Below are 27,290 nucleotides of genomic sequence, written 5' to 3'. Positions count from 1 at the left end.
CGACACTCATCCTGGTTTGGCAAAGATCTCGAATTCCAGAGATAGAAGAGAGAAAAAGAGAAGACTAAAGCTGCTAAGCCGAAGCAAACCCCCCTAATGCACAGACGGACTCGTGGCTTGCTGAAGCTTCACGGTTCCTAAACTTGTAGACTTGTCAGAAATCCAGTGCCGGTCATTAAGAGGAGAGGAGCGGGTGCGCGCAACAGGCAAAAAATCCCTACGGCAATCCCGAGATAAGCAAAAATATTACCGCTTGTCTTCATTCTAGGCCAGGGATGGACTGTGATTTTTGTTCCTTTTCAGCGTCACTAACATGTATCTGCGGCTGAATTTATGAGAATTCGGCAATCACACATAAAGGGAACCCGACTGCAAGAATCACCCCGATTAACCGCAGCGCTAATTTTGTAATTTAAAAGAGTCATTAAAATTTTTCATCAGTTTATACAAATTGTAATATACCGTACTCCATTCACTAAATTCTGCTGAAACGCAGTGACTACCGGGGTTCCGCCAGGTACACAGGATTCACCGGCGTGCACTGCAACACACAGGGTAAATGATACAACAGTGGGCCCTGACGCTAGGAAAGGGGAGCAGGGTCACCTCCTAAACTCATCTGAGGCTGATTACTGCACTCTTTAATGTCCCTATACAGGTTATTTCACCCCGTTGCAGATCACGTGCCTATCCCTGTCTTTCCCTGGACGGAGTCCTGTATGGTGCGCAGGGTAGTAGGAACACTAGTCCTGCTCTAGGTTAAAGACACAGAGGGCATTAGACAAACAAAAGGTAAAATAAACAGCAATCATACAAAGCACTCCAAAACAACAAGAGGTGATAATAGAGAATGGGCCAGAGAACATATATAACCCAACCCAGGATGTGATAGGGCAGACCACAACGAGGAAGTCAGAAACACCTGGAGAAGAGCAAACTAGTGATGGGGTAGACCACAACGAGGAAGTCAGAAACACCTGGAGAAGAGCAAACTAGTGATGGGGTAGACCACAACGAGGAAGTCAGAAACACCTGGAGAAGAGCAAACTAGTGATGGGGCAGACCACAACGAGGAAGCCAGAAAAACCTGGAGAGGAGCGAACTAGTGATGGGGCAGACCACAAGGAGGAAGTCAGAAACACCTGGAGAAGAGCAAACTAGTGATGGGGCAGACCACAAGGAGGAAGTCAGAAACACCTAGAGAAGAGCAAACTAGTGATGGGGCAGACCATAACAGAGAAGTTGGAAACACCTAGAGAGGAGCGAACCAGTGATGGGGCACACCAGAACAGAGAAGTTGGAAACACCTAGAGAGGAGCGAACCAGTGATGGGGCACACCACAACGAGGAAGTTAGAAACACCTAGAGAAGAGCACACTAGTGATGGGGCAGACCAAAACGGGGAAATTAGAAACACCTAGAGAAGAGCAAACTAGTGATGGGGCAGACCACAACAGAAGTTAGTAACTCCTAGAGAGGAACGAGCCAGTGATGGGGCACACCACAACGAGGAAGTTAGAAACACCTAGAGAAGAGCACACTAGTGATGGGGCAGACCAAAACGGGGAAATTAGAAACACCTGGAGAGGAGCGAACTAGTGATGGGGCAGACCACAAGGAGGAAGTCAGAAACACCTGGAGAAGAGCAAACTAGTGATGGGGCAGACCACAAGGAGGAAGTCAGAAACACCTGGAGAAGAGCAAACTAGTGATGGGGCAGACCATAACAGAGAAGTTGGAAACACCTAGAGAGGAGCGAACCAGTGATGGGGCACACCACAACGAGGAAGTTAGAAACACCTAGAGAGGAGCGAACCAGTGATGGGGCAGACCACAACGAGGAAGTCAGAAACACCTGGAGAAGAGCAAACTAGTGATGGGGCAGACCACAAGGAGGAAGTCAGAAACACCTGGAGAAGAGCAAACTAGTGATGGGGCAGACCATAACAGAGAAGTTGGAAACACCTAGAGAGGAGCGAACCAGTGATGGGGCACACCACAACGAGGAAGTTAGAAACACCTAGAGAGGAGCGAACCAGTGATGGGACAGACCACAACGGGGAAGTTAGAAACACCTAGAGAAGAGCAAACTAGTGATGGGGCAGACCACAACAGAAGTTAGTAACTCCTAGAGAGGAACGAGCCAGTGATGGGGAAGACCACAACGGGGAAATTAGAAACACCTGGAGAGGAGCGAACTAGTGATGGGGCAGACCACAATGGGGAAATTAGAAACACCTGGAGAGGAGCGAACCAGTGATGGGGCAGACCACAATGGGGAAATACAAACTGAGAAAGCAGGGCAAAAGACAATCGGAACCATCAGCATTTGGACAGGGAAGAAAAGGCAATAGCCCAGCAGACAGAGGAATCGAACAGGAAGCAATAGATTACAGGATTGAATCTTCAAACTGAACCATGACACGTATTCCACAGGGTTTTAAAGATATTATCATCACTGTCCCCACTGGGGCTCAAAATCTAAAATTCCTTAAGCTCACAGGCGGAAGCACACGGTCATACTTCTGGGATATGCATAGTGTGACGCTGAGTGGCATGTAGGCAGAAATTCATTGCACATGTCCAAAATCATGGCTGTAAATGCACATGCATGGAATATATAGCAATGGGAGTAACTGGAGGGGGCACCGCAGACAAGTCAGTCACACCTCTATGGGCACCATACTGGCTGGCTGGGCCGGACTAGTCCATGAGAAGTGCACTTCTCTTCGTCTTGTTTAGCTTATCTCATCTCTAATTGTGTGCACCTACTGTTAGGAGAGAAATGCAGCTCTGCAATTAGTTCATAGTGGCAAATCCTGCTGTCCGGTACTGGAGCACCTTCCCGCATTTGGGGAACAATAATTGAGAAAACAAGGGACGGCTGTATATAAATTATACTGAAACAGATCTACCCATAAGATTATAATACTTAACTTCATGTGTCATTTCCAGCACGTATGGAAAAATAAAGTGTTCAGCCCCCTTAAAGGGAATCTGTCAGCAGGTTTTTGCTATCTCATCTGAGAGCAGTGTGACGTAGACAAAGAGATCCTGAATCTAAGGGTACGCTCACACGAGCGTATAACTCGCATGAGTATCGGACCGCATCACCCGGCGCGGCTAGCTTCTCTGCTGACAGAAGCGGCTCAGCTGCATGTATTTCTATGCGGCTGACATGCTCGTGTCCGGAGAGTGTGCGGCCGCACCGAGTGATGCGATCCGATACTCATGCGAGTTATACGCTCGTGTGAGCGTACCCTAATGATGTATCACTTAGATTACTGGGTGCAGCCGTTCTGACACAATCAGAATTTTTAGCTTTAGCCATGTAGCAGAGCTGAGCGAGCTGCCCCCGCCCACACCAGACTCTTGACAAAGAGGGGGCGTGCCTGACTGCCCTGTAATGGTAACTGTCCTGCTGATTAAACGTAGCAAATAAGCAACAGATCGGACTGTGACAAGGCAGGCATCCTTGCATTCTAAGTTTTAACCCTTGCAGTATGCTATCTTCAGCTTATATAGCAAAAATCTGCTGACAGATTCCCTTTTAAAGGAAGGGAAGAGGCCGTGGCTTAGTCTTCTCTCCTTCAGAGTCCAGAGTAGAGGTGTTTGGTAGTGAGGTAGGGGCAGAAGAAATCACTGTCAGCCATCTATAGATCGAAGACTCAAAAAAGGTGCAATGCCAATAAAAGGCGGGTAGTATAGTATAGTCAATTCCCTGAAAGAACAGGCCATGGAAGCAAAGATTTGGCCTATGGCCTAACCGTCAGTTAAGCAAACAACATGGCCGCCACCATTGTGAGCCCCTCGGAGACGGCCCGATGTACGGATGAAAGACAGCGCCTTTCAGATGCATTAACTGTTGTAACCTAACGTTTCTGAAAGCTCCAAGGAAGGGAAGCGGGGCGTCTTGAAGGAAGCGATGAACCTGATTTATTTTGAATTGGCATCCACAGAGATTATTTGGAACCGCATAAATATGTCACGCTGTGACGGTTCATTCTTCAAGAAAAGAAATAGAAAAAAAAAAACGAAAAAAACCCCTCTCCTCTGCGGGGAGCGGTACAATTCAATGTGCTGCAAACACAATAATCACGTCCTGCGAATGTTTGTATTAACATAAAAATGAGCTTGTTCCAGCACAAAGAAAGTGGATGCATTTCCGGAGGCTCGGGACTGAAGCCCTCACAATAGAAACATTCAGTATATGACAGTTATCCGCAACAGCCCCGGGCGAACCAAGACGCAACGCAAGCATTAATAATGATAGATTGAGGGGACGTAGACACGTGCACTTCCGGGTCTCAAAATCCAACATAACTAAAGATGTACGGGCAAAAAAGCTGGACAGATATGGCAGCCATCCGCCACCCAAAGGCTCCCAGTTTTTCTGCCTCCTAATGTTCCCCTTTAATAAGCAGCTGTAGGATATGATCAATACCATGGATGGCAAGAAGAACCAACAAATCATTTTGGAACAAATCAAGCCAGAGGTCACTGGGAACAAGGATCACCAAGCTACGACTTGCCTACTTTGGACCCTTCATTCACACAAAAGAAAACAATCACTGGAGAAGGACATCATGGTAGGAAGAGTAGAAGGAATAAGGCGAAGAGGAAGACCAGGAACTCAATGTCTTCATACTATCAAGATAACGGCGGAGACCCCGGTGGACCCGTCTAGGCTGAGGAGACCCCGGTGGACCCGTCTAGGCTGAGGAGACCCCGGTGGACCCGTCTAGGCTGAGGAGACCCCGGTGGACCCGTCTAGGCTGAGGAGACCCCGGTGGACCCGTCTAGGCTGAGGAGACCCCGGTGGACCCGTCTAGGCTGAGGAGACCCCGGTGGACCCGTCTAGGCTGAGGAGACCCCGGTGGACCCGTCTAGGCTGAGGAGACCCCGGTGGACCCGTCTAGGCTGAGGAGACCCCGGTGGACCCGTCTAGGCTGAGGAGACCCCGGTGGACCCGTCTAGGCTGAGGAGACCCCGGTGGACCCGTCTAGGCTGAGGAGACCCCGGTGGACCCGTCTAGGCTGAGGAGACCCCGGTGGACCCGTCTAGGCTGAGGAGACCCCGGTGGACCCGTCTAGGCTGAGGAGACCCCGGTGGACCCGTCTAGGCTGAGGAGACCCCGGTGGACCCGTCTAGGCTGAGGAGACCCCGGTGGACCCGTCTAGGCTGAGGAGACCCCGGTGGACCCATCTAGGCTGAGGAGACCCCGGTGGACCCATCTAGGCTGAGGAGACCCCGGTTGACCTATTCAGGCTTTCACAAGATCGATCTTTCTACAGAAACATTCATCCATCCAATCACCATGGCTCGAGATTAAGCTGAAGGCCACTAAAAGAGAACCTAAAACCTGACCCCTTAGTGAGTGGTCAGTTCATCTAGTCTTGAGGAAGAGCAATTTTAGCATTTTAACAGAGTGAAGTATGAGTACAAGAGGAGAAACTGTGGGTCATAGAAAGTAGCTTCTTATATATGCTTGTGCTACTGATTTATGTAAAGTTTGTTGGAACAAAAGAGGACAATTTTAAGAAAGTTTAAAGAACAGTATGCTAATACAGTACCCGTCACATCACTACTGATTACTGTTACAATGTCCGAAAATACTAAAACTAAATACTAAAAACGCACCTGACTATATAGCTGCTTTTCAAAAGAGTATTTCATGAAATGGTCAAGTGGGTCCTTAAGAAGTCATCAAAAATCAAAGATGACTTACTCCCCAACCTCACAGAAGAAGTGAAGGGTGTGGGAGCAAACCAGAACCGAAATGAAGGGTGTAACAAGTCTACTATCCAGGAATATCTGGAAGGGGTATTCTCAAGTTTGAAAGTTATCTCCACTCGTGAGCCCCCGTTGAATGAAGCAGAGGTCCAAGAGGTCCATTCTAATGGAAGCGCTGAAGACCAGCTTAGGGCAGCACTCGGCAATCTCCGGTGATCCCATTAAGAGTCGAGCGGCAGCGCACATGATTGACCCTCGCTCTAGGTCACTGGGTTCCTCAAAGTCTTTGTTCTCAGGAGGCCCCAGAGGTCGTACCCCAGGGATCGTAAAATTACCCTCTATCCCATAAATAGGGGATAACTTGGAAACCTTAGAATACACCATTAAGGATGAGAAGAAAGTTGACCAAACCCAAATTTGAGGCATCGGTGTTCCCAAGGGCTTCTGTCATCTTACGTACTTGAGCTTTGTATTTCCGTTTTCTAACTAAATAACTGCAAAATAATGATAACAAATGGTTTGCAGATTTTATCGCCTAATTGATACCACATGAGAATTTGCAGAGTAGCGGATTGGGGGACGGGAGAGGGGGGACATGGGATAACAAAAAGTTTCCAATAACTATCACACACAGTTGCACTGCTCCATGAGTAACATTATTTAAAACCACAGATTTGGGTATGTGCACAGGTACGGGGAATTACCAAGCGTACGGCGAAAGGGAAGGGAAACCCTGTGTCTAGGGAGAGGGAAGATGGTGACCCCCTGACCAAATCTACTGCTGGTCCCTGGGGTTCCTCACCACCATAGATAGGTTCCACACCTATGCACCGAGCCGGATACCTGACCCTAGGTATCCCTAGTGCTGGACCCTAAATAGGGAATAAATGGGATGGGCTCTTCGTCAACCCCACTAAACACTATAGAAGACACAAGGGGGAAAAGCATGATCTACTTATCATTAGATGACTTAGGTTGAAGTTCAGCAGAGCTTTCCGCAATGACACCACAGAGAGTACAAGCCACCTGCTTGCAACTAAGGCATGAAGTAACCGAATATATCACCAGCACCACTCTAAGGACGGAAGGGGAATTTAAACACCAATGGAATACTCAACAGCTGGGTGGAAGTGGAGATTTTGCTGGATCCAAAAGGGGGAGAGATGGATCCAGCAGGAAAGCTACCTATACCAATGAATACTGACAGCAGGAACAATGGAAAGGCAGGGAGCATTCTGCGCAGCCAAATGCTGTGACCTTCTATGGCCAGAAACCACATGACGGTGCCTCACACATAATAGCTGCGCTTTTGGAGGAACAGAATCTCCAAGTTGTTGATCAGATTTTCTTTTTTGGAGAAGGATTTGGAGTTTCCACTTTCTGCGAAAAACAAAAACTGTGTGCACATACCCAAAAGAGGCTATCCATTCCCGATCGTTAACAAAAACCCTTCCCGGGTCCAGTGCAGAGCCTGCAACACTTTTCGGAACACATTATTGTCTGCAGCACTTGTTGACAACACTGCAGCCAATCGTTCAGCTCAGCAGTTGACAGCACAACCCACTCAGCTCACCGATTGCCTGCAGCGGTGTAGAGGTGATGTTAGAGCTGCAGAAAGACAGACAGCAGTGCTGGAGTCTCAGCATTGGACCTGGGGAGGGCGACTAAAGCGCATATTATTTAAAAACAGACTGCAGCCAGGGTGAGAGGTTTTCCAAAACTCAAAAAAATACCATTAAAAGTATAATTCTCTGGACTGGATATATGAAGAAATAATGGAAGGATCTAAAAGCTCTAATTTCTTAAAGAAATTGCTCCACCACTTTGGTGTCTTAGGTCTTGTCACGTCACCACCAGAGCCCACTCCTGCGACTTCTGCCTCGATCACCAGGCACCACCATGTTCCCGCCGTGCACTGTGCAGGTGATGGGAGAGGAGTCGATGCCAGTGGCTCTGGTGGGCGCAGGCTCCGCTCATCCACTAAGCTGGGTTTCTCTGTGACCTGCAGTACCACTGGCTGACTGTAGGTGGCGTGTGTTACCACCATTCAGCTACAGCTAATATGAAGACACTACACCCTTCTATTTCCTCCTCCTGTCTGCTGGTCACTGCCAGATATAGTTTTGTATTCCTGCCTTCTCCTTCCCGCTAGGTTCGGTATAGTGATCCCTGTGTTTGACCTCTGCCTGTTCTCTGACTACCCTCCTGCCTGCTGTTTTTGTACCTCGCTGCCTGATCCGGATTTGACCTCTGCCTGGTTTCCTGATTACGTCCGTGCCCGATTTTGTCCCTGTTCTGCATCTCCTGGTTTGACCCTGCCTGGCTACTACTCATGTGGAGTGCAGCCCTTCTACAGGTAGTGCTCTCCGGGGCCCCGTGCAATTCCAAATTCCTGTATAGGGGTTGAAGGGTTTCGGGTTTCTCTTGGGTCCTGCTTTGTGAGCGGCTTTCCTCTAGCCCGTCCGTTACAGCCTGTCTGAAGTCTGTGGTTCCAGGTAGGCGTTACAGGTCTCAAATACATGCACCAATGAATGACAACACCACATAGGCAAATAATGTGCAAAGGTTTTAACGGGTTCCCCAATTGGCGGCAGTGAGAGGCCCTCTACTCGTTAAACACGGCTTTCTACACACATTCCATATCAATTTCCCACTTTTTCATCATCCACATCACGTACGATATTCTGAAATCCTCCAGTGATTTTCCATTTCGGGAAAGAAAATTGATGCAAACCATTATTGGTGTGGCTCCTTGATGATGGCTGCCACCGGGCGGCTTCTTTATATTTAGATGAATCTCGGTGATCAGTAGGAAAGGAACCTTTTGCTTCATTGACCTCCTCGCGCTGCGCCCCTAATGGCACGCAACGCGTGGCCTCATTTTACATACATGTGCCAAAGAGTTCACATTGATGTTTTTAAGGCGTTTAGAAGCAAGATAACAAGCACGGAAAGGTATAGAATGAAAGGATACATACAGTCCGGGCCAAAAGTGTTGGCACCCTAGAAATGGTTCCATAAAAAGAAGTATTTCTCCCAGAAAATGTTATACACATATTTCCTTTGTGTGTATTCGAACAACCCAAAAAAAGAGAGGGGGAGGGGAAGCAAAATGGACAAAATTTTCACACTAAACTCCAAAAATGGGCAGGACAAAATGGTTTATACCCTTAACTTGATATTTGGCTGCACTCTTTACCCTTTGGAATAAATACATGCAATAAGTCGCTTCCTATACCCATCCACAAGCTCCTCTCCTTTCACCTGGAATTTTGGACTCTTCTTTATGAACTGCCCCAGGTCTCTCATATCTGAAGGCGTCTTCTCTTCTCTTAACAGCAATTTTCAGATCTCTCCACAGGTGTCAATAGGATTTAGATCTGGACTCATTGCTGCCACTTCAGATCTCTCCAGGGCTTTGTTTCCATCCATTTCTGGGGGCTTCTTGAAGTAGGTTTGGGGGTCACTGTCCTGCTGGAAGACCAATGACCTACGATGCAAACCCAACTTTATGACACTGGGCACTACAATCCTTTGGTAATCTTAAAATTTCATGATGCCTTGCACACAGTCAAGGTACCCAGTGCCAGGGGCAGTAAAACAACCCCGAAACATATTTGAGCCTCCACCATATCTGACTGTAGGTCCTGTGTTCTGTTCTTTGTAGGCCTCATTCTGTTTTCGGTAAACAGTAGTATGACGTGCTTTACCAAAAAGTTTAATCTTTGTCTCATCTGTTCAAACAATAACTTTCCAAAAGAGTTTATTGCTTACTCACGCATTTTAGAAAACCGTAGTCTAGCTTTATTTATTCTCTGTCAGCAGTGGGGTCCTCCTGGGTATCCTGCCATAGCGTTTCATTTAATTAAAGGGAACCGGTCACCAGATTTGGCGACTATAAGCTACGGCCACCTCCAGTGATGCATACTGAACCTGTTATGGACTGGATTATATGAAGATACCCAAAATAACAGTACTCAATATGGCACTTACACTGTGGACAGCATCCATATCTGCACTCAGACATCATAAGACTTCTAAGACATTGTGAGACTTTCCTGTGGTTTAAAAGAGGATTCAGCTCATTAGGAAATTATGAAATATATAAATATATAAATATCTGTTTAAGTTTCTTCACTGCAGCTTGAACATTAGTAAAAAAAAAAAAAAAAAAAAAAAAATATGGACCCTTAGATTACATCCAAGAAACTTGCAATAAGTATTTAAAGTTCCTCAAATAAAGGCAGCCTATTTCCTGCTCTGATCAGGACTACTGGATCGGATTACTACATGGTTTATGTATGCATGTGTGACACCCTGGACTAGCCAGGTAGTCACAGATAGACCCCCGCACTACACCTGTTCCCCAATAAGGTGTCATCAGCCAAATATTAAACCCTAGTCACCTCTCTCAGAGCTTGATGGACACACCAGGGGGCGGAGCCAGGCGGTTGGCCATGCCCCCCGAGGAGTTCAGAGGGCCTGAGGCAGGAAACACAGTCAGTTAGTTGTTAGTCAGAGTGAGATGACAGGATTGAAGGAGAGTGGAAGCAGGCCTGTGCCCAGGTCTGCAGCAGTCTGACGGGTGCCGGGGTCGGAGCCCTGGTACCTTGGCTAGGAGGCAGACGGTGGCCTAGCCTGCAGGAGCCGGGAAGATGGCTCGGTGGAACGGAACAGGGTAGTGGCCCGCCGGTACCAACCCGGGGAACCGACTCGGAAACCGGAGCACACAGGGGGGTACTCAGACCCTGAAACGAGGTCCAGAATCCACTGGACTGTGTTAATTAACTGATTGCGGTCTGGACTATAGGTCCTTTCCCACCCAAATCCCGACTGAAGACAACAGCCCAACGAGGGGGATAGAAAGCCACCGCACAGGCAGAGACATCCCATGGCCAAGCGTCTGCAGGCAAAAGGGCTCTCCCGACATTCATAAGGCCGGGGAGCGAACTCCCGTCGCTGAAGCGCAGGCAGCCCAAGTAAGCAACACGGTGCAGGAAAAAGGCAGAGACCACCAACCGGGTGGGGGACCAGATGCAGCCGGCTGCGGGCACCGACCACCATCAACTTGGTTTACCAGAGACTGGTGTGTGTGTCAATAACAGTGAGTACAACAGTGCCATCCGGCCGTGCACCGCCCTGGCACCGCCCAACTACTTCACCAACGGGTCCCGGGGCCACCATCCCTGCCCACAAAGGGGTTAACAACTTGCTGCATAACATCTCCCCTGGGTGCCCCGTAACTGCAGCGGTGGTGTCTACCTTCACCACATCCCGTGGGTGGCATCACGAACTCAAGCGCGGCTCCGGCTGTGCACCTACCTAACCCCCACCAAAAACGCCAGCACCCCCTTTCAGAGCAAAGTGACCCCGGGTCCAGAGGCGCTCGAGCTACCCACCAACGAGCCTGGATCCGAGCGGCTCGGCTGCAGCCGAGCGCGGGGCGGTACACATACATATATCAGACTCATAATTTGAAATACAGACAATTAGGATGGTATGTGTAGGATTAGTGTGCATGCCAAAATTAAACCAGTAAGACAGCTAAAAATATCTTTGGAACTTAATTGGGGAGGCTTATCCACCATCCAGACGATCCTGTGTTCCAACCTTTCAAATTTTCTCTGCCGTACACATCCAGGGAGATTAACTTCTATGACATGGGTTGTAAACTTCTTCATTATATGGTACACCGTGGACAAAAGGAACTTCAAGACTTTTGGAGATGGACTTGTAACCTTGAGATTGTTGATATTTTTCAACAATTTTGGGTCTAAAGTTCTCAGAAGCAAAGATTGAGTCAACTTCTCCCCTTTAGATCTGTTTTCAGGTGTGATTTCCATATTGCCCACGGTTTGGCATTTTCGCCAGCAGCTTTTCTCCAAGAGAAGAAAGATCGGCACTCCAAAATTGGTCATAGCCGATCAACATCTTCCACAACGATCAGTTGGCCGGAACTCCCCAATACACAGAGTGTTGACCAAACCATCAAGGATTGGCTGACATTACCCTAATGTGTATGGGGGCCATTAGTTGAAAATAGATCTTTCAGAGGGTTAGTAGATCTCCTTACGAAGATCCACCTAGTGTAGGGAGTCTTCAAGGCAATGTTTCCTGAGATAAAGTATGCAAATTAAATCTCTTTAAGAAGAAAGTGAATGGTTACCCTAGGGCCACTTATGTGTAGCTACCCTGTAGGTCAATATCTGACTCAATAAATAGCTTTAAGACATTACTAACTTTGGAAGTTACTACTTGCTTTCTGTGTCCTGTACTGATAATGTTCCCAGCATTTCAAGCTTTTGTGGGCCTAATCAACCAAGTTTGAACTATAGGGTCTGTTGTCCACCTCTCATGGCCAAAAAGGCCTGACCATCAACATGGTAGCTTGCCATTGCTTACTGGTACTTTTATCTGTCTGTACTACCTTCACTGACCTCAACCAAGACACCTCTGCTACAACACCCCAGTCCAACTGGCACGCCAGCTGCTTAGGTCAACCTACTTCAACATGGTCTCTAGGTTTCCAGTTATGAGTCCTCTGTGTTGGCTTGGATCGTAATTCCATACCCATAGTTTTTCACTTCCATGTATAAATACTTCAATATCAATGTCGAAGGTTGCATTTCCACATCATTATGCCATACATATTGAAATAGAGGTCCAGCTATTTTTGTGCATGTATGAAGAAGGTAATTTTACAGCAAAACTGTCACGAGGGACTCTGTGGATTGCGGGATACCGGTGTCCATAAGCTGACCCTCAGACTAGGTGGCCCTGTGCTATCCCTATTCTCAGAGATACCCTTAATGGTGGGGATGTCTGAGTCTCTTTCCTGACCTTGCTCTTAAAAAGCCCTGATCTTATACCCTTTCCCCCAGGGGAGCTGGGACCGGAGTGTCATATAACCCACAGAAATAGATGAAACCAAAACTCTGTCATACAACACGCTCGCACAGAGGTATACGACAATAAGAGATTAGGAGAAAAACAAGAGCAGGGTGGAAATAAGATGACTGGTAACTTCAGAACAACAACAAACACAAAGTAACTTTCTCCAGCAAATCTGAGAGACCACAACTCACAGACCAACACAGCATAAACTATAGTTGGCATAGGTAGAAGATTTCCTCCAGCCTAAAAATGAGAGAAGCGTAAGTGATTGGCTTCCTTACAAGATGTGAGCAAAGAAGCCTAACGAGCAGGCTAGCAGAAGTTAACTCTTGCTAGCCTGTGTATGAAGAAGCAAACAGCAGATCGATACCAGAGTCTGCCGGAGTTGATCAGAAATACCAGAGAAATCATCGGATGAAGTGTTAGACTCTCCAATGAGAACAGAAACAGAGCACGATGCCGCCATGACAGTCGGTGAGCTTTGTGCAGAAACGTTGCACATTATTGGACTGTAGTCATATGAAGACGAGTGCCAGATTTCATTTTTTATGTATTTAAGGGGTGGGACCCCATCCAAGCACCCATAAACCCTAGAAGTGCTGTACTTCCCTAATATATAATAAAAGAATGTGTAGTTTACCCAAAAAGTTCTATCTTCATGTAGACCAACTCTAAACACTTAAAAGTGCTTTACACGCTGCGACATCGCTAGCGATGTGACACGCCAGATCGCAGATAAGATTTGCCAGGATCGCACATAGGTCATTTTTATAGCGCCGGTCACATGTGCGATCTCGGCAAATCGAATTTGCGATCTGGCGTGTTACATCGCTAACGAGATCGCTAGCGATGTCGCAGCGTGTAAAGCAGCCTTTAGCCAAATTCTCCAAAATTGATAATAACCATAAACCTCCAGTCTACATTTTATTAGGGAAGGCCATAAATATCAATTCGGTGGAGGTCGGTGAGCAAAAAATATGCCATAAACTTGTTTGTTCCGGATAACTTTATGGAACAGTTATTACAGTGGCTGTGCAAAAATAGAAAAAGGTGGCCGCTTTCTTTCAGAAACATTGCTATGTTTGGTATCGCAGACCTATTAAAAATTAGTAGGGTTAGGATTAGTGATGGACAGACTTCAGGTGGTATCACTGAGTTTAATGAAGTACCCTGAGGTCAGGTTACCTCTGGACACAGGTGGAGGACCATGGGAACCTCCAGCTGTGACCACAACTTGCCTGAGTGACATCACCGTTAATCGCAGCTCACTCTCTGTCCGCAGTTACAGTGTTCGGACATGTTCCATGATCGCGCGCTGTAATTTCAGATGTAGCAGAGCTGAATCGTCGTGGGACCTCATGTGGATTACGTCGGACGTCCGGAGGTGTTTTGGGGATTAATAAAGTGGTTAAAAGAACGTAGTTTTTTTGTCTTTTATTCCAAATAAAGGATTTTTTCACTGTTTGTGTTCATTTACTTTCACTTCCAGATTAGTAATGGGTGGGGGTCTCAGACTCATCCCATTACTAAACTGCGGGCTGCCATTAACCTCTTATTATCCAGATTGCCGCCGCACCAGGGTAATCGGGAAGAGTATCTAATTGATGTCCAAATACAAAGAAAAAAATCCAGCACCTGTAGTCCGATCTTCAATTTAAATAAAACATCCTTTTATTGGAAACATGTTAAAATATACATGTATAAATAGTAAGGATTTTCTATCTATACATGTATATTTTAACATGTTTCCAATAAAAGGATGTTTTATTTAAATTGAAGATCGGACTACAGGTGCTGGATTTTTTTCTTTGTATTCGGATTTTCCTGAGGAGGTGGACCGCCCTCCTTCTGCTTTCTTCAGTGCACCCTGATGGAAAGGTCGTATGGTGAATGGCAGGCTGAACTTTTTTGTTTAATTTGATTCTATCTAATGGTGACAATCCTGGGTGGCTGCAGGCTACTAGTTTTCGGCTGGGGGCCCCCAATAACCATGGGTCTCCGCAGCCTGAGGATACTAGCCTCCAGCTGTAGGGCTTTGTCGTTACTGGGTATCAAAATCGGGGGGGGGGGGGGGGGGGAAACCATGTCTTAAAATTATTTATTTGAATATTTAAAGAAAATAAAAAGCTTAATTACTTACCGGTAATGGGATTTTCGGTAGCCCACGACTGCACAACCTCTCAGGTGGTACTGTCATGGGCGGAAGGGAAAAAAAAAAAGTCACATGAGGTTCCTCTTCGTTTGATGCACAGCCAAGATAAGTGCATGGCTGGGGGCTGCAGCCTGTAGCCATATGCTTTATCTGTGCTGGGCATCATAATATGGGGGACCCTACGCCATTTTTTCAATTTTTATACCATTATAGGCACGCATTGCGTCTGTGATTGGAAGCAGTCAGCTGACACGCTGTCACTCAAGGTGGGGGCATCTCTGACTACAACCAATCGCAGACGCCGGTGGACAGGGAAAGCAGTGCATCTGCATGAAGGCAGGTTGTGGTGGCCGCAGCTTATACGCCAAAAAAGTGGTGACAGGATCCCTTTAAAAATGGTGGTAGAAGGGATAGGAGCAGGCGCACTATCCTTAGTGAGGCTCCGGGTAGGCCGTAACTGCTCCCGCGGCTGCCCATTAATTTCCAGGGTCACGCATTAGCCTTCATGCATATGAACTGCTTTCCCCGTCCACCGGTTACAGGTTCCCTTTAAATTGCTGGATTCTAGTCCCCATAGACTTATATGGGGACCGGAATTCGGCCAGATACCCAGGATCAATCCCGGGCAGGAACCGGATTCCGGAATCCGGTTAGGTCCGCCGGCTTGGTTATCTGCGATTCCGCCCATCACTAGTCAGGATGCAATGCCACACACAAGCTGCAGAGAGGTGTGGCGCATTTTTGGGGGAAAAGAAGCAAAGCTAAGGGTATTTTCACACTTGCGTTGTTTTTTTTTTTGGCGCAATCCGCTGTCTTGGGAAACAGCGGAATCCGTTAACGGATTCCGTTGTTTCCCATAGACTTGCATTGATGACTGATTGTACCAAAAGTACCTGCGTTGCTTCCGTTGGCCGATGCTCCGTTGCTTCCGCCGAGCGGAAGCAACGCAGAATGTAACGTTAAATGCTGACGTCAAAATGACGCCAACCAACGGATTCCGTTGGTTCCGTTAAAATTTATAATGGTTCCCTATGATAGCGGATTCCGTTGCTAAGTGCTTAACAACAGAATCCGCTGCTGGATTCCGCTAATTTCTACTGAGCATGCCCAGAATGAAAAAAAATGAAAAAAAGAAATAAAACAGAGCCGACGGATTCCGTTAGACGGACGCCAAACGGATGCAACGGTCCGTTATTTCACAGGAATCAGCTAACGGATTCCTGTGAAATAACGGACCCGTTGCATCCGTTGACACCACAAAAATAACGGATGCGTCAAAACGATGCAGCAACGGACCCAGCGGATTCAACCCAACGCAAGTGTGAAACTAGCCTAAGGTTTAAAGTTACCTCTTTAAATGCAGCCTTCGGAGAGCAAAAGGGTAAAGGGCCAACGTCTGGGAAAGAATTAGCCGTTATTTAATAGCATTTGATTTTCCGGGCAATATTTACTTTGATTTCTTCTAATTGCAGTGTTATCTAGCAGTGTTTGAGCTGCCCTCTGGGGCCCCCGGAGAAATGTTCTCTTTTACATGTAGAATAGAAAAGCTTCCAGCAAAACTAAATAATACACAGGCAGGAATTATTCATCACGTCGCAGGATCCATAATGAGGGGCTGCATGAAAGGGATTAAATGACAGATTTTTGCAGAGATAAAACCATTTACACAGACACACAAAGCGCGCAGACAAGGGTATCAATTAGTTGGTTAGCACTTTGTTCATTTTCGTGGAGCAATCTGAAATAATCGGAGGACTCCATTTGCATATGCTTTTCATATTCCTATTAAAAAATGAAAAATAAATTAAAAAAAAAAAAAAAAAAAAATTCTCAAATTTTTTTTTATTCTAGACAGATCAAAGAGAAAAAGTAATGTAGGAATGAGACTCTTTTCTCCGTCAAGTTTCTGACGAGCATTAACCAAACTTTGAGATTCCAGAGATCGGTAAACGTTACGTTGAAAGTTTTCAATCTTAAGGCCCCATACGCATTAGACTAATGTTGGCTGATCCCGCCGATATGGACGGTCTAAACAGTATGAGGGCGCCGGCACTCCGATTGTTGGGATAGAGATTGATCACACACGTCCGATTTTGTAGAGAACAATAAACACTTGGCCGAGCGAGCGCTCAAGTGTATGGAAGGGACGATGGAGATAGCGGTCAACTGAAGGATCGGCCAAAGCATTGTTCAGCCAACATCCATCTTATGTGTATGGGCAGCCTAAGGGGCACTTTGCACACTGCAACATCGCAAGCCGATGCTTGCGATGCCGAGCGCGATAGTCCCCGCCCCCGTCGCAGCAGCGATATCATTGTGATAGCTGCCGTAGTGAGTATTATCGCTACGGCTGCTTCACATGCACTCACCTGCCCTGCGACATCGCTCTGGCCGGCGACCCGCCTCCTTATTAAGGGGGCAGGTCGTGCGGCGTCACTGCAACTTCACACGGCAAGCAGCCAATAGGAGCAGAAGGGCGGAGATGAGCGGGATGTAAACATCCCGCCCACCTCCTTCCTTACGCATAGCCAACGGGTACCGCGGTGATGCAGGTAGGAGATGTTCCTCGCTCCTGCAACTTCACACACAGCGATGTGTGCTGCCGCAGGAGTGAGGAACAATATCGGACCGTCGCATCAGCGTAATTATGGAATTCGCCGACGCTACACCGATAAGATTACGACGAATTTGCGCTCGTTAATCGGTTCATCTAGGATTTACACACTACGATGTCGAGAGCGACGCAGGAAGTGCGTCACTTTCGACATGACCCCACCAACATCGCACCTGCGATGTCGTAGTGTGCAAAGCCCGCCTTAGACTGGCAAGAGGAAGATTTATATACAGTGGCAACACTACTGGACATGGTGTCCAAATCTTGGCCAACATTCGCAAAAGTAGATGATCCAATGACCAAACTGTTTTAGTGGGGAATGTAGAACTAGGAACCATACTGGGAGATTTGAAGTATTTGAGCTTTTTCTAACCAGTTAACCTCAATTATCCCCCACAATAAATGGGAGAGTATCCAGAGAAGCTTTTATATACCGTGTTTTCGTTTTATAAGACGCGCCGGATTATAAGACGCACCCTAAATTTAGAGATAGGTTTATAAAACAATAAATAAATAAAAGGGTTCTGCCTTAAACTCCAGTGTTGTCTTTCCGGAGGGGGGCGGCAGCGATGGTGGAGTGGGGTCAAAGGAGGCAGACGCTGCGCTCTCAGCGGCGGCGGGTCAGTACTGGCAGCGGAAGCTGCGGTGGTTGTGTGGTGGAGCAGGCCATTGTAGCGAGTGTTCCAGATGCTCTGTCAATGGTCAGGCCTTCAAAGAAATGCAGCCCAGAGCGGCGCGTGCGCAGATGCAGCTCCCATCCAAGAGCTCTATCTGCGTACACGCGGACTCTGGGCACCATCATTTGAAGCCCAGACCGCGGACAGACCCTCTAGGACACCCGCCGCACAGCCACCGCAGCTTCCTCTGCCAGCACAGTCAACAGGCCATCCGACCACCCGCACAGAGAGGCATCCGGTAGCCGTAACAGACAGGCACCTGGCCGCCCGCACAGACAGGCACCTGCCAATTCTCCACATCCCACTGGCTGTCTAACATATATGGGTGCTCTCTTGGCAAATATTCAAGATCAGTGGGTCTTCCAATGAAGAGATCAGTTTCAGGGAAGTGTAGAGCTAATACTCCTCCAGTGAAGAAGCAATAACAACAGGAGATGGAGATTTTTTTTCCTCTTACGTTTTTGCAGAGCTTCTATTACTCAGATGACCTCGATTAGCACCACATTTTATTGTCCAATCTTAAGAATGGCCAGGGGAGCTTTGAAATACAATTTCAACCCTACTAGAGAGTCAGGCTGGCCAGCAAACACAAGGTTGATTGAAAGTTGGTCAACATTGAAGATCAGTAGGTCATCCAATGACAGAATCGGTTTCAGGGAAGTGTAGAGCTTGGATTCCTCCAACGGAGAATTAATGACAGCAAGAAACTCTCTTTATCCAGTTTCTGCTGAGCTTTTTTTAACCAACTTAGAGTTTCTTGACCACAATGAAAACTATGTTAATTAGACAATCGTAGCTTGACCAGCCTTGTGTACAAGAGTCAAAATATAATATACTGTGTCAACCTTAGTAGAGATAGGATGTCCAATAGACATAAGAGTAATGGACAGCTTGGTGGTCTCATAGCAAAGGTTGAAGATCGCTAGGACTTCTAATGGACAAATCGGTTTCAAGAACGTATAGAGCAGGGGTCCCTCTAATGTAGAAGTAATGACGGCAAGAGATTTTTCGCTCTGGTTTTATTGAGCATTGTTAAACAGTTGACCTTGATTAGCACAACATTATATCATCTAATCTGAGATTGGTCAGGGGAGCTTGCGTCAACCATAAAATAGACTGGATGTCCAACCAATAGACATATGTTGACAGGTCGAGGGGCTTTTTGCCAACAGTGGAGGTCAGTAGGTCTTCCAATCACATTCAGAGGAAAGTAGCACCAGGAGCCTTTGATTTCAGACTATTTTGAAGTTAAAGGGGATGTCCACTAATTGGACAACCCCTACTTATTTATTTTTATGGGGGCGAACATGGGGAATAATTCTTTAGTAACCTCCGATGTGGCCGCGGTTCCAATGATGTCTGAAGCCACATTTCCGGGCCACGTGACATTGTTATGACAAGCGGACCCCGCAAACAATTAGCGCCTGTCTCCCAGCCTTAGGACATTTGAACAGAAAGTCAGCGCTGCGTTAACATCCTGCTCAAATGTCCAAAGGTGGAGAGAAGGAACCAGTACTGATTGTTATGACACGCAGGCCAAGTGACCCATTAGTGGTGGCTTCCGTCTCCCCGCCTTTGGACGTTTGAGCAGGATGTGAGCACCGCGCTGACTTTCTGTTCAAACATTTGAAGGCGGAAAGAAGGAAGCCGGCAGCAATAGGTCAAGGGGCCTGCGTGTCGTAACAATGTCTTTGAGGGCCCTGTGAACGTGGCTTCAGACATCGCTGGATCCTTGACCGCACCGGAGGAGAGTATAAGCTTATTTATTTTTCCGGGGCTGAACAAGGGGAATGAGAAGGGATTGTCCAATTTGTGGACAACCCCTTTAAAAAGTAGAAAAAAGACAAGAAAATCCAGTTTGAGTTTGCAGACACACCAATCCAACTGAGGTCAAAAAGGACGCCCAGTACTTTTAGTATATAAAGATGGGTAAAGACATTACAAAAAAAAAAATTTAAAAAAATTACTCAATTTAATCTAGAGATCCAATGATGAAGTCTCAAAAGTTAGACTCGCTCATCTTGACCAAACTCAAGAACAGTGAAAATGAACAGTAGATCAAGAATAGAAGTAACTCCATTTTCTTTTCCGGGTTTCCACCAGACATAAGTTTTGTCTTTTGCACTAGTCATACATTGACTGAAGAAGGAAACACGTGATGACAGCTATCGCTTAGGCTACTTTCACACATCCGGTTTGAGCCCTGCGGCTCAATCCGGCTGTGAAAACTATGCAACGGATGCGGTGAAAACACCGCATCCTTTGCATCAGTTTTTACATGCGGCCGGTCCGGTTTTTTCCGGTTGCGGCATGCTACTGAGCATGCGCAGTGGAAAATACCGCATGCGGCGACCGGATGCGGTTTTTTCCGCATCGCGCCGCATCCGGCCTCCATAGGGATGCATTGAAAAATGCGCCGCAGCGGCCGGATGCGGCGCGATGCGGTGTTTTTTGCCGGAGCAAAAAACGTTGCAGGGTACGTTCGATCCGGCCGCCGCATCGGCTAAATCTGCCGCATGCGGCAAAAACCGGACCGAACGCAAGCCCCTACGGCACAATGCGGCACTAATGTAAGTCAATGCAAAAAAAACCGCAATCGGCGTTACAAAAGCCGGTTGCGGTTTTTCTGCAGAACGCCGTATTGTGCCGCAGAGCAAAAGTCCGGATGTGTGAAAGTACCCTTACTGATCTGGTCTATCAAAAGCCCTCAAAAAAGTCTTCACAACCGTCTGGGATTGGTGGCCTTCCTTTGCCAAAGTTTAGGGTAGAAATAAATAAATAAAGGTCTCATATTAGCCATAATAAGGAAGCCAATCCAAACACAAGTGTCATGGACATCCCAAGGACACCTCTTCTGGGGCAAGTCTGTTCCTTGAGCTTTTAAAGGGAACCTGTCACCAGTTTTTTGGTCTATAAGCTGCGTCCACCACCAGTGGGCTCTTATGTACAGCATTCTAACATGCTGTATGTAAGAGCCCAGGCCGCTGTGTAGAACATAAAAATCACACCAATACTCACCTAAACGGCTGCTGCAGTGGAGTTGGGTCAGATGGGCGTCTTAGTTCTCCGGTGCCGGCGCCTCCTCTTTTGGCCATCTTTGTAGTCCTTCTTCTGAAGCCGGGGTGGATGACGCGTCCTACGTCATCCGCACTCGCTGGCATTGAGGTCATGCGCAGGCGCACTTTGATCTGCCCTGAGCAGGGATCGGAGCGTGTGTATGACGTAGACACGTCACGCACTCCGGCTTCAGAAGAAAGACGACAAAGATGGCCGAAAGAGGAGGCACTGGTACCGGAGAACAAAGACGCCCCTCTGACCCAACTCCACAGCAGCGGCTGTTTAGGTGAGTATTATCAAGTGCTTTTTACGTTCTACACAGTGGCCTGGGCTCTTATATACATCATGTTATTGTTATGCCTTCCTGGAGCAACAGACTCAGGGGGGATGTAATGGACAGACTAGAGGGAAGCCACTAACCAAGCAGGACCCCCAGAACCCTGAAACCCTTTAACCCCTATACAGGGATTTGGAATTACACAGGGCCCTGGAGATCACTACCTGTGGAAGGCTGCAGTCCGATGAGAGTAGTCGACAGGCAGGGTCAAACCAGGAATAGCAGAACAGGGACAGAATCGGCAGACAAGAATGTAATCAGAAAACGTAGCAGAGGTCAAATCCGGATCGGGCAGAGAGGTACAAAAACAGCAGGCAGGAGGGTAGTCAGGAAACAAGCGGTAATCAGCACACAGGAATCACAAAACAGAATAGGGGGGGATCAGGAGCCAGAAAATCAGAACTATCTCTGGCAGAGGTGAGCAGACAGGAGGGGAGCTAAGAAGGGTGTGGTGTCTTCCCATTGGCTGTAGATGAACGCTGGCAACTTCAGCTGGAAGACACACGCCACCCTCAGTCAGCCAGTGGTACTGCAGATCCCAAGATAACCCAGCCCAGTGGATGATCGGAGCCTGCGCCCACCGGTGCCGCTGGCATCGACTCCTCTCCCATCACCAGCACCATCCAAGGAAGGAACATGGCATCGCCTGGCGATCGGAGCAGAAGTCGCTGGAGCAGACTCCGGTGGTGACGTAACAGTTATATACAGTATTCTAGGAGCCTACTGGTGGTGGCCGCAGCCTGTAGACCCAAAATCTGCTGACAGATTCCCTTTAAGCAGCCATGGCCATGGTTTTGATTGGGAAAGTCTGAGTCAGTCAACAGGTGGCTCTGTGACTCAACTCGTGTAAGCCCAAAAATCTGGATCACATTGGGGCATCATTTTTGCCCACTGCAGCTCATATTCTACCTTTTTTTTGGGACCACCTTGGTACATCACTAAATATTTCAGATATCGGCCTCCCGCCATTGGTTTTTAACCTGTGTCTATATAATAAATTTAAAAAAGGGCAACCCCCCAAAAAAACTCGGGATTGTGTAGGTGTTGCAGCAGAATTTGATGGTGGTGCTTAAGTCAAGGGAATTGAATAAATGCAAGAACATGATTAACCCTGATGGAAATCACATGAAGCAGCAGATACACACGGAGCTCCTTGTGGGGATCTGCGACCATAAAAATAAGATATTCCGCTTTTTGTTTCCAATTGTGAAATCCAAGGTCATAACACTATCAAAATAAAATCATTCCCGAGTCTAACAAGCCTTCTCTGATGAGCCGCCTTTATTGCCCGCTCTATCAAAATCATTTGGTATGGCCGCTTCTATTCCTCTGACTCGCCGCTGTTTATTGCCTCATTAGAGAGAGGAAAACCATTAGCAAATTACCTCAATTGTCAGATTTGATTAGCGCAGATTTTTCTGTCGCCACCTGTTGATGTACAACCTCTCGTCTCATTTCCCCCCCGAAAGAAAATAATCAGATCATTCTGTGTAAAGGAACTCGCGGCACAAATGTGGAAGTGCGAAGCATCAGGAGCTTTGTAATCAGAAGATGGAACCAAATGTCTTCCTGTTCTGGATATATCGATGACCTTTTTTTTTTTGGAGGGTGTTGTAGCCTACTTCAACACCCTCATCACCAATCCTAAACGACTGATACTTTATATTGCCTCCTCAGTCCATAAGTGGAGGCCCCCCAACCACCAACCTCCACGCTGACGACCTGGCCAATCATTTCAATGAAAAAAATTGACCATACGTGACATGAAATTTTTTCCCGATCCCCTAATATCATACATTCTTTTCTTCTCTCCTGCTCTTCATCTAGCTCACTTTCTGTTTTCGAACCGGGGAGTAGGTAGTAGGGCGAGAAGATGCAAAGAGAAGAAGTTACCAGACTTCTCGCATCTTCTTGCCCTACTACCTGCACCAGTGACCCTATTCCCTCATATCTCCTTCCTTGGCTGTCCCCACTCCCCTAACTTAAATATTTAATCTCCATCTCTCATCCGGCATCTTTCCCTCCTCCATCAAACAAACCAGCATACACCTTTACTTAAAAAAAAAAAACAAAACATACCTCGCCCAGAACTGCTCTGCTAACTACAGACCTGCCTCTAATCACCCCTTCATCTCTAAATTTCTGGAACGTGTGGTCAAGTCCAGTCTAATCTGCTTTTTCGTAGATAACTCTTCTTGAACCTTTACAATACGGTTTCCACTCCTTACACTCTACTGAAACTGCTCTTCCGAAAGTCTATAGTCCTCGAACAGCTAAATCTAATGGTCACGACGCCCTACGGATAGTCCTGGATCTCTCTGCTGCATTCGACACAGCGGATCACCGGCTCCTCCTCACGATGCTTCGCTCTATCGTATTGGCCTCAAGAACGCGGCTCTCCTAGTTCTCCTCCTACCTATCTGACCACTACTTTAATATCTTTTGCCAGATCCCCTTCCCCTTTCTGTAAGGTTCCTCAGGGTTCAGTCCTTGGCCCCCTTCTGTTCTCTCTATACACCACCACTATTGGACAAACCATCAGTAGATTCAGTTTTCAGCACCTTCTATATGTTGATGACACCCAATTATACACCTCTTCTCCAGACATTACCCCTCCATTACTACAAAATACCAGTGATTGTCTGTCCACTGTCTCCACCATCATGTCCTCCCTCTATCTAAAATGGAATGTCAAAAACTGAACTTCTCACGTTTCCTCCCTCTACTAATCCAGTGTGTGGTTCTACTATTACTCCCCAGTGACACACCCGCTGTCTTGAGGTTATATTTGACTCGGCTGTTTCCTTCACCCCCTACATCCGATCGCTCAGGTCACCCAGACCTCAAAAACATCTCCAAAATTCACCCTTTTCTTACCGTTGACTCTTAGGCTATGTTCACACGCAGCATCTTTTTTGTCAGTGCATCTTAAAATGCACCAAAAACGCACCGCGGCAAAACTGCATCAAAAACGTAATTGTTTTTACCGCGTTTCCCCCAATGCGTTTTTTTTTTTTTTTTAAGTCTAATCTATTGACTGGAAGGGCTCAAAAACGCAAAAAGAATTGACATGCTGCATCTTCAAAAACGCAGCCAACAAAAGATGTCCAGTGTGGCCAGCAAACTGAAAATCTCAGACTTTGCTGGGAGAAGGAAATGCATGTATTTAGGTGCATCTTTGTGACCTCCAAAAAGCAGCAAAAGATGCCCTGTGTGAACATAGCCTTATTCATTCTAATCAGTCTCCCCCTTACTAAACTCTCCCCTCTCCAATCCATCCTAAGTACAGCAGCCAGGATCATATTCCTCTCCAATCGCTACACCATTGCCTCAAGCATTATTTTTCTATAGTAATCACAATGGAAAATGTGTTAGGTGATTTAACGGACAAATATATACGAGAATGCGATAACCCCTATCACAGTATCTTCAGCCTCTGTTATTTTTTATCTAAACTGTAAAATGACAAGTTTACTTTTTAGAGTAATTTTATTACACATCCTGTACTATACTCCAGAGCTGCACTCACTATTCTGCTGGTGCAGTCACTGTGTATATACATTACATTACTAATCCTGTACTGATCCCGAGTTACCTCCTGTATTATACTCCAGAGCTGCACTCACTGTGTACATACATTACATTACTTATCCTGTACTGATCCTGAGTTGTATCCTGTATTATACTCCAGAGCTGCACTCACTATTCTGCTGGTGCAGTCAGTGTGTACATACATTACATTACATTACTTATCCTGGGTTACATCCTGTATAATACTCCAGAGCTGCACTCACTATTCTGCTGGTGCAGTCACTGTGTACATATATTACATTACCGATCCTGAGATACATCCTGTATAATACTCCAGAGCTGCACTCGCTATTCTGCTGGTGCAGTCACTGTGTACATATATTACATTACCGATCCTGAGATACATCCTGTATAATACTCCAGAGCTGCACTCGCTATTCTGCACATACTATTATAGAATATTGGTAGTTTGTATATATCTAGAAAGTTACAACCTTTTTTAAGTTATTATATTACATTTACATTAAACAACATTAAAAACAAAAAAAAGCAAAAAAAACAAACCAACAAGAGCCGCTATCAGACGTTGGTATGTTTCCTTCATCCTTGTGTTTGGTCTCGGACGCCGTCTCACCTCTATGCCGCTCTGCCTGGCCAGCTTCACGGCGGTGTTGTAGTAGCCGCAGCGCAGGAGATGTTCCACCATCATACGGTCCATGCGCTTCTTCTTCCACATATTTACGGCAGGGGTCTGGTCGCTGCTGTGCTCCTTCAAGTGCTCGATTCGCCTCTTGCACAACTTGGCGCTCTCATCCTCCGCCTGGATGGACTCCACAGCCTGAAAGAAGAGAACGGCCGAGATTAGGGAATAATGAACACGGTTTACTGTGATTACCCGAAGTATATAATGCTTATATTTGTCTCTCAGCACTTTTACATCATTGCATGTTTTGTTTGTATTTATACAATTCTATGACAAGCTTCCCTGATCCGCAGCACCTGAATCTCGAGGTATCAAAGCCATAAAATATTCTGCGCTGCGGAAAATTTCTGCTGCGGATTTAGTTACAATCAAATCTGCAACAAATGGACATCCACCACTTACAGATTTTTATACGGATCTGATTGTGAATTTCACCCTCCTTTGTTTACTAATCATTGAATAAGGGAGGAACCTATGGCAAAAATCTGAGACGTAAGAGACATTTTCCCATTACGGAGATAGGAGATGACAGTTGGTGCTTATAAAGTGCTATGGAGGAGGAGGAGCTAGAGGAAGACACAGACATTCTGCTGCAAGTTCTCCTGAAACCAGTTTCTCATAGAGAGGAGCTAGAGGAAGACACAGACATTCTGCTGCAAGTTCTCCTGAAAACAGTTTCTCCATAGGGAGGAGCTAGAGGAAGACACAGATATTCTGCTGCAAGTTCTCCTGAAACCAGTTTCTCCAAAGGGAGGAGCTAGAGGAAGACAGACATTCTGCTGCAAGTTCTCCTGAAACCAGTTTCTCCATAGGGAGGAGCTAGAGGAAGACACAGACATTCTGCTGCAAGTTCTCCTGAAACCAGTTTCTCCAAAGGGAGGAGCTAGAGGAAGACACAGACATTCTGCTGCAAGTTCTCTCGAAAAGACAGTTACACATATCCTCAAAATGTAAGTAGTATTCAAGGAAGAATTGAAGCCAAAAAGCCATAGCTTCTTAATGTGAACAAGGCCGAGTGACTGAAGTACACACAAGACTATAAAAACAGGGTGCAGAAAAATTGACTGCTGAGGCAAAATTGGCTGTAACAAAAAGAAGCGAGTGGGCCCCACTGTTTGTCCCAACCAGGGTCAGTGGAGGTGACTAATAAAGTGTAATTAGCTGTGATCTCAGGTGAACTTGCAGCAGAATGTCTGTGTCAGTCTCTAGCTCCTCCCTCTCCATCGAATCTTATATGCACCAACTGTGATCTCAGTAATGGGGGTCTCTGTATGAATTGAACACAGATTAGAAGAAGAAAGATGCAGATATCTCTTATAATATGTATCAAACTTTAATAATTTCAGGTGCTCTATTGATTCATACAACCATTACTCTTTAAAAATCAATGTCTGTAAGATCAACCCCGGCCCCAAACCGCACATATAGGCAGGTAATAGAAGATGATGGATTTACATTCCAATCTGTTGCTACATTCCCGAGGAATTAGCATTTGATCTCATATGAGGTGTTAAGTGCTCTTGGTGGTACCAACCACTTCCAGAGACTCTGCCCGTCTCTCCACCCTGCCCCAGCCTCCTTTGCCCGTCTCT

The 27,290-nt window shown here is 46.6% G+C and overlaps 1 protein-coding gene across 1 annotated transcript in view; it reads right to left on the bottom strand.

Moving 5' to 3' along the window:
- Positions 1–27,290, bottom strand: part of MAEA (macrophage erythroblast attacher, E3 ubiquitin ligase) — a 153,293-nt gene that overhangs the window by 31,698 nt on the left and 94,305 nt on the right. Inside the window, exon 2 of the mRNA XM_075332282.1 lies at positions 25,630–25,833. Coding sequence (XP_075188397.1) covers positions 25,630–25,833 — 204 coding nt within the window. The remainder of the gene's footprint in view (positions 1–25,629; positions 25,834–27,290) is intronic.

The sequence above is a fragment of the Anomaloglossus baeobatrachus genome, chromosome 1 (assembly GCF_048569485.1).
Source record: "Anomaloglossus baeobatrachus isolate aAnoBae1 chromosome 1, aAnoBae1.hap1, whole genome shotgun sequence".
Lineage (NCBI taxonomy): Eukaryota > Metazoa > Chordata > Amphibia > Anura > Aromobatidae > Anomaloglossus > Anomaloglossus baeobatrachus.
The sequence above is the reverse complement of the archived record's forward strand: the minus strand, read 5'-3'. Positions and strand labels throughout refer to the sequence as shown.